Raw genomic sequence first — 15,708 nt, 5'->3', positions numbered from 1 at the left:
TCAAGGGGGGGGGGGGGAGGGGGGTTCCAAAATTATACAGGTTTTCATTATTTAAAGCTGATAATCTAAATGCCGATTTTCAAAAACAAAGGACTTTCATACTACCTTCCAACCCCGATTTCACCCCTTAGGGGATGATTTTATCAAAACCGTTTCTTAGCTGACACCTACATCCCAGAAGGAACCTACCTTCCAAATCTCGAGTTTGTAGGCTTTATAGTTTCTGAGATTTCGTGATTAGTCAGTCAGTGGTATTTCGCTTTTATATATAAAAATAGATAAATAGTAAAATTATTGTGCTAAATTTGTGTGACGTCGAGAGTAGACATACCTAGATTTAGCATTTTTGGGATTCCGTATTAAGTTAATGCCCAATTTAAAATAGGCATGCCTTATCTTAAGCCTCTTAAGAAAATTTATTACATAAATATATTATAGTGTTTATTTCTATGCCTTCTGATGCCAGATTCCACATACATAAGCCAGTTTAGGTATTAGCTTTTCACAAAATAGTCTGTCTGATACCTTGTCATGGCCCATCCGTTTAACCGATTTTGATGGGTGGGTAGGTACCTATAGTACAAGACAGGTCGAGATGCCAATCGGGGTATGAGGCGGGAGATGCCCCACACACCCGCGTTATCCCGCACCGGGTTAACGCGGGGGATGGGCGGGGCGTCCCCACCCCGATCGTCATCTCGACCTGTCGCGTACTATACCTACAGAGATAGCATACGAGCAGTTATTGGCATAAATCAAGACGGACATAGACCATTTTTAGGGTTAGAGTGCGCGAGTCTGACTCGGCCGGTTTTTATCCGGAAAATCAAAGAGCTTCCTCGGGATTTAGAAAAACCAAAACCGATGCGGACGAAGTATAGTTATGTCATATGGATAAAAATGAGAAATCAGTCACGCGCTTAAGCGCAAAGAGACGTTTTTGTATTTGATTCAAGTTGGGAATTTGGGAAGGTTGGGAAGGAAAATTAGAAAAGAATAATAAAATAGAATTGCAAACTTGGAAATACCCGTTTATTTATCACTTTTACAACCTAGATACTTATGTACCTAAACCACTAGCCTAAAAACACATACCAGGAAAAATATTATAAAAGCGAGAGAAATAATGCACATTTTGTATCTATTTCAAAAACTGATTACCACTTTTATAAGTCGCTTCGGGAAAATTCGCTTCCGTAGAAAAGCGCAACCAAAGTTGTGGTGCAGGACATCGATTTTGAAATTTGGACGAACAATAATTATTATAGACTAGCTTATGCTCGCGACTTAGTTCGCGTGGACTACACAAATTTCAACCCCCTGTTTCAGCCCTTAGGGGTTGAATTTCCAAAAATCCTTTCTTAGCAGATAACTAAACTAAAACGTACAATAAAGAATAAAACATAATTACAACCAAAATCAGAATTAAAACAATAATAATTATAAAAACACAACCTGAATAGGTATGGTTCTTGGAAGTCACGAAGGCGAGTGAACTTTACTTGTGGTTACGTCGTATACATGAACACTGCGTAAGTGTGCGTGCATGTCAGACCAATCAGTCGCGAGCAAGCGCTCGCTAACGCACACATTCAGTGTACATTTATTATACCGATACGACTTACACACAAGCATGAGCCACTCGCCCTCGTGAAATGCAAGAAATATAACACAAATATTGCACAAATACACGATGGAAAAAAGCTACAAATGGTGCAAATTCTGTTGTATACTACGAAGGGATAGCCACAGATTTATACCCTATCCGCAGAAAGAAGCTAATAGGTATAGCTCTCTCTTTGTAACATAATCATTTGTATGTTAAGAGCCAAAAATCTCAATGAGCGCTAATCATTTTGAGCCACCAACCAATCACCAGCATTTGTTCAACATTCGAAATTCAATTGAAAAATGTTTTAAAAAAACATTCGAAATTGTCGTTGGTTGATAACTCAAAATGTTTAACGCCCACGGAGATTTTTGGCTCTATCATTTGTATACGATTACGTAACGAGAGAGCACTACCCGTCGGAAATATCTCGCACCTCACTGGAATGCGCTTCCCTCGCGCTTTTCCGCAGCTCGCCTATTTTCGCCTACCCAGTACCAAAAGAGTAGGTATATGAACACTAAGTTGTACCAGTACTGTTGCCAGTACCAGTGCCAGTAACGTTACCAACGCAAGCACGTTGCATGACGTCATTAAGCCAAGTTCTCAGATACTTCCGACGGGTTGTACTAACTTCTTTTCACGAATAGGGTATAGACCCGTCAATTTAGTTAACATAATATTATGTACAACAGAATTAGCCATATTCTACATGTTTTAGGGAATGCGTATTATACATCACAAAAAGTCAAGATATTATTACCTAATACCTACATTTTAATTGCTCAATTACTAGAAATACAACAAAATGTGTATATGGGACAGGGGACTGATACACAAACTAGTATCTATTAAATAATTACTAATTAAATATGAGTTCATAATATATTCCAGAAGCTAAAATCATCATGCAGTCATACAAGTAAATATTGGCACTGGCAGTATGACTTATACATAAAACTTATATATTATGAGTATACATAAAAAAACGTACGAGCTTTCGGCGAAGCCAAAGTTCTCGAATAATAAACGAGTTGGATTTATTTGCCTGCAACAAACAAAGATAATACTGATGAACGAAAATGCATTTGCCAGCAATTCTATTGTAAACAATCTCTAGATAGGTCTACATGGACTGTTATCCCTTTCATAATGCTCTTTGAGGAAAGGGATAGCTAGACACTTTGTAAAAACTACCATACTTTATAGACAATTGGGACTGAAAAAAACTTTTAAGCACATCATCAACATGCTTATCATCTCAAAACATCAACGGCCCACATCCATGCGGCGATCCGTGCTCAGTAGAGCACGGATCGCCTTCCAGCATGAGCAGGACCACACTAACCAAGTGTTGTCAGCTTTAAACCTTAATGACCATCATTTTTGGCTTTACGTCATTCGATAAATGAATTCGCCTTATTTATTTGCCCAATTTTGGACATAATATATATACATTCATGCTTTGGACATATAATACTCATTTAGAGTAGCCGGCAGGAAATATTGTTACATATTTTATACATATTCTATACTATTAGAAAGAGGTTTCGGCTTTGTAGAGCGTTGTCTCTGTCACGCATACATGTGTGTCGTTTTGACGGTCTCAACGACAGAGACAACGCTCTGCAAAACCGCTTCTATCTCTTTCTAAAGGTCGATTCTACAATACTTTCTGCCAGCTACTGTAAATTATATCTCTATTAGACATGTTAATTAATCGAAGAAGAACCTACTCACCTATTAAACTGGGAACTTTCATGGTCCACAGTAATGTGTGACTGCACTTAATTTTCACTTGTTCAGATCCGTCGAAGGCATTAGACGTGCTCACCAGTTTACCGAACTTTAGCTCTTGATTATCTAGAACCAAGAATAAAATTTATTCGCTGAAAATGTCGTGGTTTGCAGAAGAGTCTCGATTATTGTAAAAGTAAAAGTAAAAATTAAATATTCTTTATTGTATACCAAAACCAAAGCAATAGAAATATAACAAAGATGTTTGTTAACAACAATATTATGTTTGTTAACTAACAATAGGCGGCCTTACCGCTAAAATAGCGATCTCTTCCAGGCAAGCTTAGGGAAGAGGATATTATAAAAATTAAAGAAATCGGAAGGGGTGTACTTAATTAAGAAAGTAAATACACATAATATTATACATATGTATATAAATAATATATAATAATAAATAAATTGTAATTGGTTTATTGAGTCAGGGTTCGACAGCCTAGTGGTTACTAGTGGTGGCTATTCGGGAGGCCGGGTTTAGTATAGTTGGGTTTTAGTTTTCAACTTTATTATTTGATGGTGTACTGAGTACTTACCCAAATTCCACTGAAGTCCACTAGTAGTGACACTGGTGCAGGGCTCCCCCACTGGTATCAAAGAGCACCCTGCTCTTTTACGTATTCTACTTTCTTCTGGAATGTCGATGATATGATCACCAGGTTGAAGCAGCCAAGATAAACTGTCGTCTGACATTATGTAGATCCTAGTCTTTGGGTGGACGAGGCGATTTACTTTGACTAAATGCAAGGTTTCTATGTTGCCTAGAATTTGGTCTAATCTGCCTGAAGTCTGTGCTATGGCTAATACGTCATCCATCTGTAATTATATATAAAATGTATCATGATCATCATCACCTAGTGGGGGGTCTTCCAACGCCGCGTCTTCCGGTGCAAGGTCGCCATTCCAGCACCTTGGGACCCCAACGTCTATCGGTTGTACGAACTATGTGCCCTGCCCATTGCCACTTCAGCTTCGCAACCCGTTGAGCTATGTTGGTTACTCTAGTTCTACTTGACAGATCTCCTCATTTCTGATTTGATCACGTAGAGAAACTCCAAGCATAGCTCTCTCCATCGCCCGCTGAGTGACTCTGAGCTTTCTTATGAGGCCCATAGTTAGAGACCATGTCTCGGATCCATATGTCATCACTGGCAACAAGCACTGTTCGAAGACTTTGGTCTTCAAGCACTTAGGAATTTTGGACAAGACATCTCGAAGCTTCTTGAACGCTGCCCAACCGAGTTGGATCTGGATGGTTGGATTGGAAGTCATTGGACTATGCTCTACAATTTACCTTTGTTTGATGCTCTTCACAATAATTATTTAGCTCAATCAACGCCTTCGTGAAATCTGTGTTGTCTTGGTTTGGAGTGTGTATCGTCTAAAACATATTCAAAAATTATTTCAAGGAGTTATTAGAAAATACAAAAAATATCAATTTTTAATTTTCAATTTTATGATTCAAATACATAAAAGGGCACAAACTATGACTGTGTAATCAAAACATGTACAGTTTTTTCTATCACATAGTATTATGTCAGAACTAACTTGACCATGCTTAAAGAGATTGCTATAACTTTACTGTTAATTTGTTTTACTTATTATTTAAGAGATTGTGTAAAAATATAAATTAGAACTGCACATAAAAAAATTTACAAAAATGAATTCATTATATTTATTTATCACACTATCACCTTACAACCTTTCTTTTTATACTTCTGCAAAACATCTTTGGTAATGGAATCAAAGTCTCCTGTGATTAGGTCTGGTATTTTCATGATCGTTTGGTCGTTTTCTGATAAACTGTTGATAAACCTGTCCCAATGCACTGTCCCTCCATCAACTGTTATCCTTAACAAAGCTAAAAATTTAAATTATGTTTGGATAACCAAGATAAAGTTTCATCTTGAGTGAGTAGTAATCTTAAAATATCTACATAGTATAATAAAGTCACTTCCCGCTGTCTGTATTAACGCGTAGATCTTTTAAACTACGCAACGGATTTTAATGCGGTTTGCACCAATATATAGAGTAATTCAAGAGGAAGGTTTATAGGTATAGTTTAATTACACGAAATAAAATTTTACAGGAACGAAAAAACAACTTCGGATTCAGTGATCAAAATCATGAACTTAGGACTCAATTTCAGTACAGTTTTAGACTGGTTTGCTTGAAAATGTGATCAGATTTGTATTCAGGGGGCCAAAAAATCTGGATAACCTTAAAAAAAGTAATTTGATCAAGAAGTGTACTAGGTACATCATTTTGGATGCAGGATTTATATAAATACTTAAATAATTTTAAGTAATATAGGTAAAATGCAATGGACCAAAAATATACAAATATAGGTTTTTAAAGCCTCAATAGCTCAACAACGCGAACGCCATTTGGGTTCCCCGACCTCATTCCATGAAGCCCTCGGCAACCTGGGCGGTCTACTCGGCTTCTGGAGTGAGCTTGGATGGCTGGAGTGAAGACTTCAGCGGGGAGGGGCAATGCACGCACAACAGACGGAAACGTTTAAGTGCGGAAACCAGCCCAGAGCGAAGAAGAAGAAGAAGAAGAAGCTCAACGGGTAAAGGAGTGGACTGAAAACCGAAAGGTTGACGGTTCAAACCCCGCCCGTTGCACTATTGTCGTACCTACTCCTAGCACAAGCTTGACACTTAGTTGGAGAGGGGAATATTAGTCATTTAACATGGCTAATATTCTTTAAAAAAAAAAATAGGTAAAAGTATTTTAGTAAATATACCTACTTACCATTATTCCAAACCCTTTTAATCACCTCTTCATTCTGAGTTATTGTGCGATTTAGAACAACAACTGCATATTTACTGTGGTGTTCAAATATTTCATTGACATTCCACTTGCAACATTTCACCACGCTGCAAGAGTGGCCACAGGGACCCTGCTGTACATAGAAGACATTTAGTGATTTTTTCACCTACATATTTATGTATATAGGCAACTACAAATCTAGATAGGCACCTACAAGAAAATCGACACAGATAAATACATATATTTATTTCTAGTACCAAATTAACGCGGCTCGTATATTACGCGCTTAGTACGCGGCTAGTCGAGATGGCAATCGGGGAGGAAACGCCTCACTATAGGTACCAATCCAATCCAATCCATCAGCCTGTTTGCGTCCACTGCTGGACATAGGCCTTTCCAAAAGCACGCCACCAAATACGGTCCTCAGCCTTCCTCATCCACCCGCTCCCCACCACCTTACTGTAATCGGGAATAGCAGGGCTGCCGGGAACTGGGGGCCTTTGTCTGTTGGCGCTGCTCATTAGAAGTAATGCCCATGCCCAAGCCATTTGGAATGGTTATCCCGCCATTCTTCGGTCGTCATATCCTCGTTCGCTGATTCGCAGGGGGCACCGCGTGCAGGTGACGTTGACATTTGGGGTGTTAATATGTTAGTGCACCCCCTTACTCCCCTTAAATCCATACCCAATATTATGAATGCGAAAGTGTGTCTGTCTGTTAGCTTTTCAAGGTCCACCCGTTAAACAGATGAAATTTGGTACAGAGATAAAGGGCAAAGGGTACTTTTGGTCCCAGCAAAACAAAGAGTTCCCACGGGATTTTGAAAATATTAATGTATTTTTTTTAAAAACTTACCTTATTCAAAATACCATTCATTGCCATTTTTTCACTCTTAATTTATGTAAGTACTAAGTAAACTAAGCATTCAAGTTGAAATTTAATAGGTAATTATTTAAATTTACCAAATTCACCGCGACCAGAAATAACAAACTGAAGAAAATAACCTACAAAAATATTTTTGTCTGCACTCTATTTAATTTTTTGACGTGTTTTTGACATTGACATTTGATAAGTGGACATGACTTATACAATTCAAATTATAGTTTAATAATTAAACATTAAGATAAACATATTCTATTCTATTCTAATATAAAATACAAAAACCAAAATACCAAACTTATTCTAGAACATAAAAATTACAAATCGAAAATATCATCTAAACCACCGCAACGAGGCAGGGTGCCCAGCACCGACCAGAAATAAAAGATAAAAGGTGCCCAGAACGTGCCCAGAACGCTGGCAGCGTTACCTCGTTGAATGGCCAGACCCAGACTAATATGCTGACCACAGACCAATAACATATAGGATATGCTGACCGAGGTAACTGCCAGCCATAGATTATCTACTATCTGCCAGCCCTCCGGTCCCCCGTGGATCCCGCGAGACGGGATGAAAGGTCCTTAAAAAAGGATCAATTTAAATTACAATTCCATTATAGTGCGCGCTTGGCTGCGCGATTGAGAATGACAGCTACAAATGCCATGATCGCAATCATCTCTGATTGGTTGACGCTCACTCACTATTGGCTACAATGCATTGTTGCAACAAGAATCGCACAAATTCAGCCAATCACAACAATTGAGTTTGTAATAATGATTGATGCAGGTTTTAGACAATCGCCCTACCGATTATAATAGTTCACAGATTTTATAGGTATGGGGAAGAAAAGAAACGTAAGGAAAATTGCAGTGCACGCGTATTCAGCACTATCTATGAAAATGTTATCGAACGAAGGTAGCTAGTAATAAAGTAGATAATCTATGGAACGTAGCCTAGAAACTTCCTCAGTGTCCCATTCATCTAAGGTGTCCCCTTTGTTCTTGTTTGAATATTCCATGAATATGCTAAGCCTTTGTTTTCAAACAGCGCCCCCCTGTCAATGTCATTCAAGCGCCAAGAGAGCCTTGTCGCACTGTATGAATTATACGATAGGTACCTAATTAATGTAATATACTCTAATGCTACATTTACACGCTTGGCAAGCCTCGACAATGCCTCTATGGACTATGGTTCTAAGATCCTTAGCGAACAAAGAGTACAAACCTAATCACTAAGGGAACAGAATCCTCTATTAATTTGTGGAACAGAAAAAAAAATTTCTATGACTGTCAAAATAGTGATGTGATCATAGAGTAAAGTAATACACAGGGTCTTTTCACTCAGTACATTTTAGCCACAGTACAAAATCGCACAGGGTACATTGACTCAGACTTAGCTCGACAGATGGCACTAGTAGTAAGTTTTGTTGCCAACCACGCGCAACAGGTGGCACTACTTGTAAATTTTGTGGCCGGTCAGCAGTGTGACCGTTTGTGGCAGATTTCTGCCATTTGGGCAGATTTGGCTCCTAAATTTTAACTCTGGCAGAAAAAGCTGACGATTTAACAAAGTGGTAGATTGTGGCAGATTTCAAGGAAATCCTTATTATTTTTCTAATCTATCGCCCCACTTATCTTATCTTATTATTTTTCTAATCTATCGCCACACTCACGCACACACAGTTAAAGTATCAATTATTAATCTTGGCAATCTATTTTCGTCCTTATTCAAGCAATTAGCAAGAAGTGAAATGTAAAAATTCTTAAATGTGATGGATGAATGCAATAAAAAAAATATATGGAAAGACATTGCTATGCTAGGAGAGTCAGACTCAGAATAATATTAATAATTAATTAAAAAGCAAATTCGTAACGTTTTTTTTCTTTTTAAAAATTACACGGTAATTTACACGGTATTCTTTTAGCTCATCCACCGTAATTTCATCAAGAAACACCGTATTTTTAACCTTACAACACGGTAATTCTTGATTTACATATGGAAACACTGGCACAGTCACAAATTGTCAAGTCTGTGGTCTGTGTCTATTAAAAATTATTTATTTTCAACCACTTTTTTCCGAGGTTTTCCATTATATCAAGGTGTTTATGTGATATTTTCCAACGACTTGACTTTGTTAGTTGGATTTTGGTGATTCTGTTATAGTGAAGTGACTTGTGCTTTATTTTGAACTCTGACAACTCTACCGAGCAACTTTCTTTATTTCTTTGTACCTCTTTAGCTATTCGGAACTGCAAAGTATGGATTTACAGTGCATTGTGCTGATCTGGATGTGATGGAAAAAGCCATAAAACAAGAAAAAAGAAGAGCTCTATAAGTACCTAACTAATATAACCCCGACTACGTTTCTCGGACTACGATTTGCTGTAATAACAGAAAAAAAGTGTGTGCCCAGTTATAAAAATAAATAAAAGATTATTACCTTATTTATGTGTTTTATTGAAATTAACCATAGAAAAATAGAAATAAAAGAAAATTTAAAACCTATATATAGGTTCCTATCTAGGTAGCGTATATACTGTACCTATAGGGATTAGTATATATAGCAGATCCTGTAGTTGCAACTTAGCTCAATAGATGGCGTTACCAAAAAATAGGGACTGATGACTCTATACCCGTATATTCAATGTACTCTGTGGTAATACACTGGATGTGATAGTGGTTTGCGTTTGACGTGATTTCTACAAATTACAATATATTTCGTAGTTTAAAACATTAACATTGGTTTATTCTCTGACCAATATTATATTAAAGCAAGATGAATAGATTATTTGGTAGAGGTAAACCGAAAACCCCAGGACCCAGCATTGCGGACTGCATAAGCAATGTAAGTTTACCTACTCAATTATTTTACACAACAGTTTTGTTAGAATGAATCACCGACGCTGCAATAAATATAATTATGATTTCAGGTTGATACTCGAGCAGATAGTATAGAGCAGAAAATTCAAAAGTTAGATGCCGAACTAAGAAAATATAAAGAGCAAATGTCCAAAATGCGGGAGGGTCCTTCTAAAAACTCAGTTAAACAAAAGGCAATGAGGGTGTTAAAACAGAAAAAAATGTATGTATGTATATGGATGACGCCTGAATAGATATGGATGGATGTATGGAGTATCTTTTGAATTCTCTCACCATCCAGAGAGACTGACAATTTTTTTTGAAAAAAAATCAGTTTCAATTAGTTGTATTGTTTTCAAAAGTGTTTATTTTTATTTTTAGGGTTCTGTATCCGAAGGGTGCCATCTGTCTGTCTGTCTCTCAGTGGGTTGTATCTCTTGAATTGTAATAGGACGAGAGTTGAAATTTTTTACAGAATGTGTATTTTTATTGCCGCTATAACAACAAATATAAATAACTTCAAAATGGCCACCACAAAAATAATAGGTACTTAAAAATGCAATTTTTTGTGTGATGGTATGGAACCCTTTGTGTGTGAGTTCTGCTCACACTAAACCAATTTTTGGCAGGACAGTTGTGTTCTTTATTTATTTTTAGGGTTCCATACCTCAAAAGGAAAAACGGAACCCTTATAGGATCACTTTGTTGTCTGTCTGTCTGTCTGTCAAGAAACCTACATGGTACTTCCCGTTGACCTAGAATCATGAAATTTGGCAGGTAGGTCTTATAGCTGGCTTTAGGGGAAAAATCTGAAAACCGTGAATTTGTGGTCACATCACACAAAAAAAATTAAATTGTGGTCATAAACTAATTATTAATATTTTCAATTTTCGAAGTAAGATAACTATATCAAGTGGGGTATCATATGAAAGGGCCTTCACTTGTACATTCTAAAACAAATTTTTATTTATTTTTAGGTATAATAGTTTTTGATTTATCATGCAAAATGTCGATAAAATACGATTGTAATACGGAACCCTCAGTGCGCGAGTCTGACTCGCACTTGGCTGGATTTTTTAATAAATAAAGAATAAATAAAGTTTTATCTTTAATCAGGACCTGTGTCTCAATAACATTAATGCTTGTAGGTATGAACAACAGCTGGACAATTTGCGTGCACAATCATTCAACATGGAGCAGGCAAACTATGCCACTCAGACCCTCAAAGACACCCACACTACTATTTCTGCCATGAAGGATGGTGTTACTTCAATGAAAAAAGAATTCAAGAAAATTAACATTGATGAAATTGAGGTATTTAGTATTCTTTTATCTTTCAATACGCTGGGCTAACTTGGTCAAGTTCTTACCTTCATGAGGGCTTCTCTTTGTAACCTACGAGAGAGAGAGACAAGAGTTCATGCTATAGAAAGAGAGGCATTTAATGAATTTTAGGCAGCCGCGGCAGCTGAATTGTACTTTATTGTGTCATTACAAGAGACAAGAGTTGCTATTTATTGAAACATCTTTGCGGAGTGATCACTTCTTCACTCTGGGCTGGTTTCCGCACTTAAACGTTTCCGTCAGTTGTGCCTGGGGTGATCACTTACCACCAGGTGAGATTGCAGTCAAGGGGTAACTTGTATCTGAATAAAATGATCCATGTTAGCAGCTGGTTGGTTGGGGCTTATATGGAATTTGTCCTAATCTGATAGTAACAATAACTGTTGTGATTATATTATATACCTATATTATATTGAATTGGTAACGAGTTGTTACCAACTACATAGGCTTTAATGCATCACACATGTATCGTTACTAACAACACATGAGTGATGCATCAAAGCCTATGTAGCTATCTGCATTATCCTTCAATTCTTAAATTGCAGGATATAAATGATGATTTGGCCGACATGTTGGAGGAAGCGGACGAGGTGCAAGGGGCACTAGGTCGCCAATATGGCATGCCAGAAATGGATGACGATGAATTGGCCGCTGAACTTGATGCTCTAGGTAACAATTTGTATTTCTATCTTCTGTATTATCGCTGTGTGGTGCCACTTGGTTTATTTTTTGAAATTATAACCAAAGATATTATAAAACCCTAGACAGACCAGATCAGGTGACCCGCCTGCTCGTTTGCTCGCTATATCTGTTAAAAAAAAAAACAGGCAAAGCTCATATAAATATTATATAAATTTGGAAAATTCAAGACAAATTCGTATGCTTGTGTGTATGTACCCTATTTCATCAATTTATAACTTAACTTTCAGGCGACGAGATAGCCCTTGACGACGACACGTCGTACCTCGACGATGTAGTGAAGGCCCCTGCGGCGCCCGACAGGGAGCCGGGCGCCGACAGCTTGCGCAACAAGGATGGCGTGCCCGTCGACGAGTTCGGCCTGCCGCAGGTGCCCGCGCAGACCACGCGTTGATAACTATGCTTTACTTTCGTGTCCTACTGAGGTGTGGTTAAAATTTTTTTCATGTACATTTTTTATTTTTTTACTACCCTACTTTTATGTTGTTTGTTTAACTTTATTTTAATACAACAGAGAATATTTATAGGAATTTCTGTATTTTCATGAAAGTCTCAATATTGCTTTATAAAAATGCCGGGTGCCGACAGCGTGCGCAACAAGGATGGCATGCCCGTGACTAGTTCGGCCTGCTGCAGGCTGCTTTACTTTAGTGTCCCACTCAGGCATGGTTAAAAAAAATCGTGTACATTTTTTAGTTTTTACTACCCTACTTTTATGTCATTTGATTAACCTTATTTTACAACAAAGAGAATATTATAAGAATAAGGTAACTGTATTTTTGTGAAAGTCCCAATTTATTGTATGTAACAATGTATTGTTTTATAGGAGAAAATCTGTGAGAGAAAAAAGTCAAATAACAAAATATACTAACCGCGGTACTCAGAGTCGCTAATCGTTACTTAAGATTGAGTTAAAGCGAGACAGATTTATGTGAGAGATATAGCTCTGTCTCGTTTTAACTAAACTTAAGTAACGATTAAGCGACTCTGAGTACGGCTGTAAGACAATAGTTGGATAAGGGAGCAATTTGGAGTCACTGTGAGTCCAAATTGCTGCCTTGTGTGGAGACTTCTTTTAAATTGGATGTTAAAAAGCTATGTAAATATGAACTGTTTGGATTTTGTAATTTTTAATGAAAAATCAGCTTCAGTTGGACACAGCAAATCATAAAATAAAGGCTTATAAAATAGGGTGCTAGTGGATTATGCATTGATTAAGTGATTTTAATGAAATACTGCAGCATTTGGCGGGTCAATTTTTTTTGTTGTGCCTTATCATGCGATCAGTCGGTAGATTATGAGCAGATTGGTTAGAGGATAGATTGGCGTGATTGGAGACAACTGCCTCAGCGGGAAAACTCCATGAATCTCAGCTAATTATCCAGTACTATGCTTTCTCTTTAGTCGACGGATCGCCTGCGGCATTGTCAACTGCACTGCCAGGCGATTTGGATGGTTAGTAAGTCTTGTTTTCGGGTCAATTTTAATTTAAAATTTAATACCAAGGCAAAAGTGAATAAGCATCATCTAGGGTTTTAGGCAAACATGCTTAACTAGACCTCATTATTGCGCATGATTGTCATCAAGAAAACTTTGCTATAAATAAATACTTATAGTCCGCGACAGGTTGAGATGGTAATCGGGGTATGAGGCAGGGAGACGCCCCACACACCTGCACGTCACCCGCGCTCGCCCGCACCGGGTTAGCGCGGGGGCTGTGTGGATGTGCGGGGCGTTCCCTCCCCGATTGCTGTCTCGACCTGTAGCGTACTATGATTATTATTCTCTGGTAGATTTTATTCTCTAGCACTGTATTTGTCTGTCCCTATTTGCGTTAAGAATTTTAATATTAACTATTCTAATTATAATAATATTATGCACAGTTACAATATTTTTTCATTAGTTTCAAATTTTATGTATGTAGCTCTAAGAAATATTAATATAGAAGAGAAATGCAAGCAAATATGAATATGCAAATAAGCGAATATAATATTAATATCTTGGATCAAATTTATACATTATTTTGTCAGAATTTTCATGGGTCTTATTTTTTTCTGTATTCCTATCCATAGTTACTCAGGCCTTAATAATTTCTGCATATATTTTGTACTAGCTGACCCGGCGAACTTCGTTCCGCCTAACAGTCGATTCTAATTTTTTTTAAAAATATCAATTCACTATCAGAAATTCTAAAATCCCCTTGATTTAGGACTTCAGTACTTTGCAGCATCAGGATTGAGGAGTTCAATGATGTAGCCTATGCTTGGTACCTAAAATAATTTTGCATCATCCGCAGTTCCTGAAACATTGTAGTTTAGGAGTGCTGTACCCTACATCATCAGGGTTGAGGAGTTGAGACTTGAAGTCTGAGAATAAAGTCGTTGCTTGGTACCTACAATATGAATTCACTATGAACACTTCCTGAATCTTGATAACTCAGGCGGGCAGTAACCCTGCAGCATCAGGATTAAGGAGTTGAATCCAGAATTTTTTATGTGAACACCACGAAAACTTTTTTTGTTGATTTAAAAAAAATCGATGTAGAAAAAAGAACCACCTCCTTTTTGACAGTCGGTTAAAAACCAATGACCTTGAAATATTTACGGAACAATTTTTAACCGACTTCAAAAAAAGGAGGAGGTTCTCAATTCGTCGGAATCTTTTTTTTTTTTTTTTTTTTTTTTTTTTTTTTTTTTTTTTTTTTTTTTTTTTTTTTTATCTATGTTCCCCGATTACTCAAAAACGCCTGGACCGATTTTGAAAATTCTTTTTTGTTTGAAAGGGTATACTTCAAAGTTGGTCCCATTTCAATTTGGTGAAGATCTGATGAACATCTTCGAAGATAGATACTGGAACTCCTCAACGGATAAGAGTAAATTGCTCGCGATCAGTGTAATAGCTTAGTAAACAGTAGATTTTTAACCAGTCATAGCATAATTCCATGGGGCCACTAAAAATTGTGAAATAAATTTTTTTTACAAAACAATAAAAACCGACTTCGTTACATAAACACTAAAAATTGAAAAATAATTTAATTTATTACCGAATATATTATGTATACAAGAGTTAATATAGTTCCATAATAATATTTTTTGGGGTCGGTGCCAATGAGGTGCCATTGTGGAGTCCCATAAAAATATGAAGTCTAGACGATTCGCGCAGCTAAAGCTAATTGGCACCGGCACCAAAAAGTATTATTATGGAACTATATTAACTCTTGTATACATAATATATTCGGTAATAAATTAAATTATTTTTCAATTTTTAGTGTTTATGTAACGAAGTCGGTTTTTATTTTTTTTGTAAATTTTTTTTTAAAATATCCCCTTTCTAACAAAAAAAGAATGAATGAAATCGGACTACGCGTTAATGAATTACAACTCGGTAGGTATACATTTTAACTTTCATCCCCTCTCCCATGAACCATGCTGAATTTCGGGATAAAAAGTATCCTATATTCTTCCTCATATAGGTCATACCTCAAATCGTACCAAGTTTCATTGGAATCCATTCAGTAGTTTCAGCGTGATGCGCGGCCGTGATACAGACAGACAGACGGACAGACAGACAGACAGACAGACAGATAGACAGATAGACAGACAGACAGACAAAAATGAAAAAAATTACAGTTTTGGGTTCAGTATCGATTATAGAGTGCCCTCGAAAAAAAATTTTCAAAATATCTTCAATGTTCAGAATTTGACCTGTTACAGTTTTATTATAAGTATTGATTATCGATTCTTCATAAA

The 15,708-nt window shown here is 37.0% G+C and overlaps 2 protein-coding genes across 4 annotated transcripts; one reads left to right on the top strand and one right to left on the bottom strand.

Annotated features, from left to right (window-relative positions):
- Positions 1 to 1,015: 1,015 nt before the first annotated feature.
- LOC117986933 (thiamine pyrophosphokinase 1) lies at positions 1,016 to 7,501 on the bottom strand. Of its 2 annotated transcripts, none has more exons than XM_034973891.2 (7): positions 7,034 to 7,501; positions 6,161 to 6,311; positions 5,095 to 5,261; positions 4,695 to 4,781; positions 3,937 to 4,216; positions 3,350 to 3,472; positions 1,016 to 2,657 (listed from the first exon to the last, which is right to left on the bottom strand). In XM_034973891.2, exons 1-7 carry the CDS (start codon positions 7,058 to 7,060, stop codon positions 2,650 to 2,652), a joined length of 843 nt encoding a protein of 280 aa, XP_034829782.1. In that variant the 5' UTR covers positions 7,061 to 7,501; the 3' UTR covers positions 1,016 to 2,649. The 2 variants fall into 2 exon arrangements, with proteins under 2 accessions (XP_034829782.1, XP_069358386.1); XM_069502285.1 differs by having other exon boundaries at positions 6,161 to 6,308.
- A 2,218-nt stretch (positions 7,502 to 9,719) lies between these two features.
- On the top strand, positions 9,720 to 13,991 carry Vps60 (vacuolar protein sorting 60). Of its 2 annotated transcripts, XM_069502290.1 has the most exons (6): positions 9,720 to 9,902; positions 9,988 to 10,139; positions 11,065 to 11,230; positions 11,806 to 11,929; positions 12,190 to 12,371; positions 12,611 to 13,991. In XM_069502290.1, the coding sequence occupies exons 1-5, from the start codon at positions 9,834 to 9,836 to the stop codon at positions 12,351 to 12,353; spliced, it is 675 nt and encodes a 224-aa protein (XP_069358391.1). In that variant the 5' UTR covers positions 9,720 to 9,833; the 3' UTR covers positions 12,354 to 12,371; positions 12,611 to 13,991. The 2 variants fall into 2 exon arrangements, with proteins under 2 accessions (XP_069358391.1, XP_069358390.1); XM_069502289.1 differs by having other exon boundaries at positions 12,190 to 13,991.
- The last annotated feature ends 1,717 nt before the right edge of the window (positions 13,992 to 15,708 follow it).

The sequence above is a fragment of the Maniola hyperantus genome, chromosome 12, assembly GCF_902806685.2.
Source record: "Maniola hyperantus chromosome 12, iAphHyp1.2, whole genome shotgun sequence".
Classification (NCBI taxonomy): domain Eukaryota; kingdom Metazoa; phylum Arthropoda; class Insecta; order Lepidoptera; family Nymphalidae; genus Maniola; species Maniola hyperantus.
This window is presented reverse-complemented; position numbering and strand designations above follow the sequence as displayed.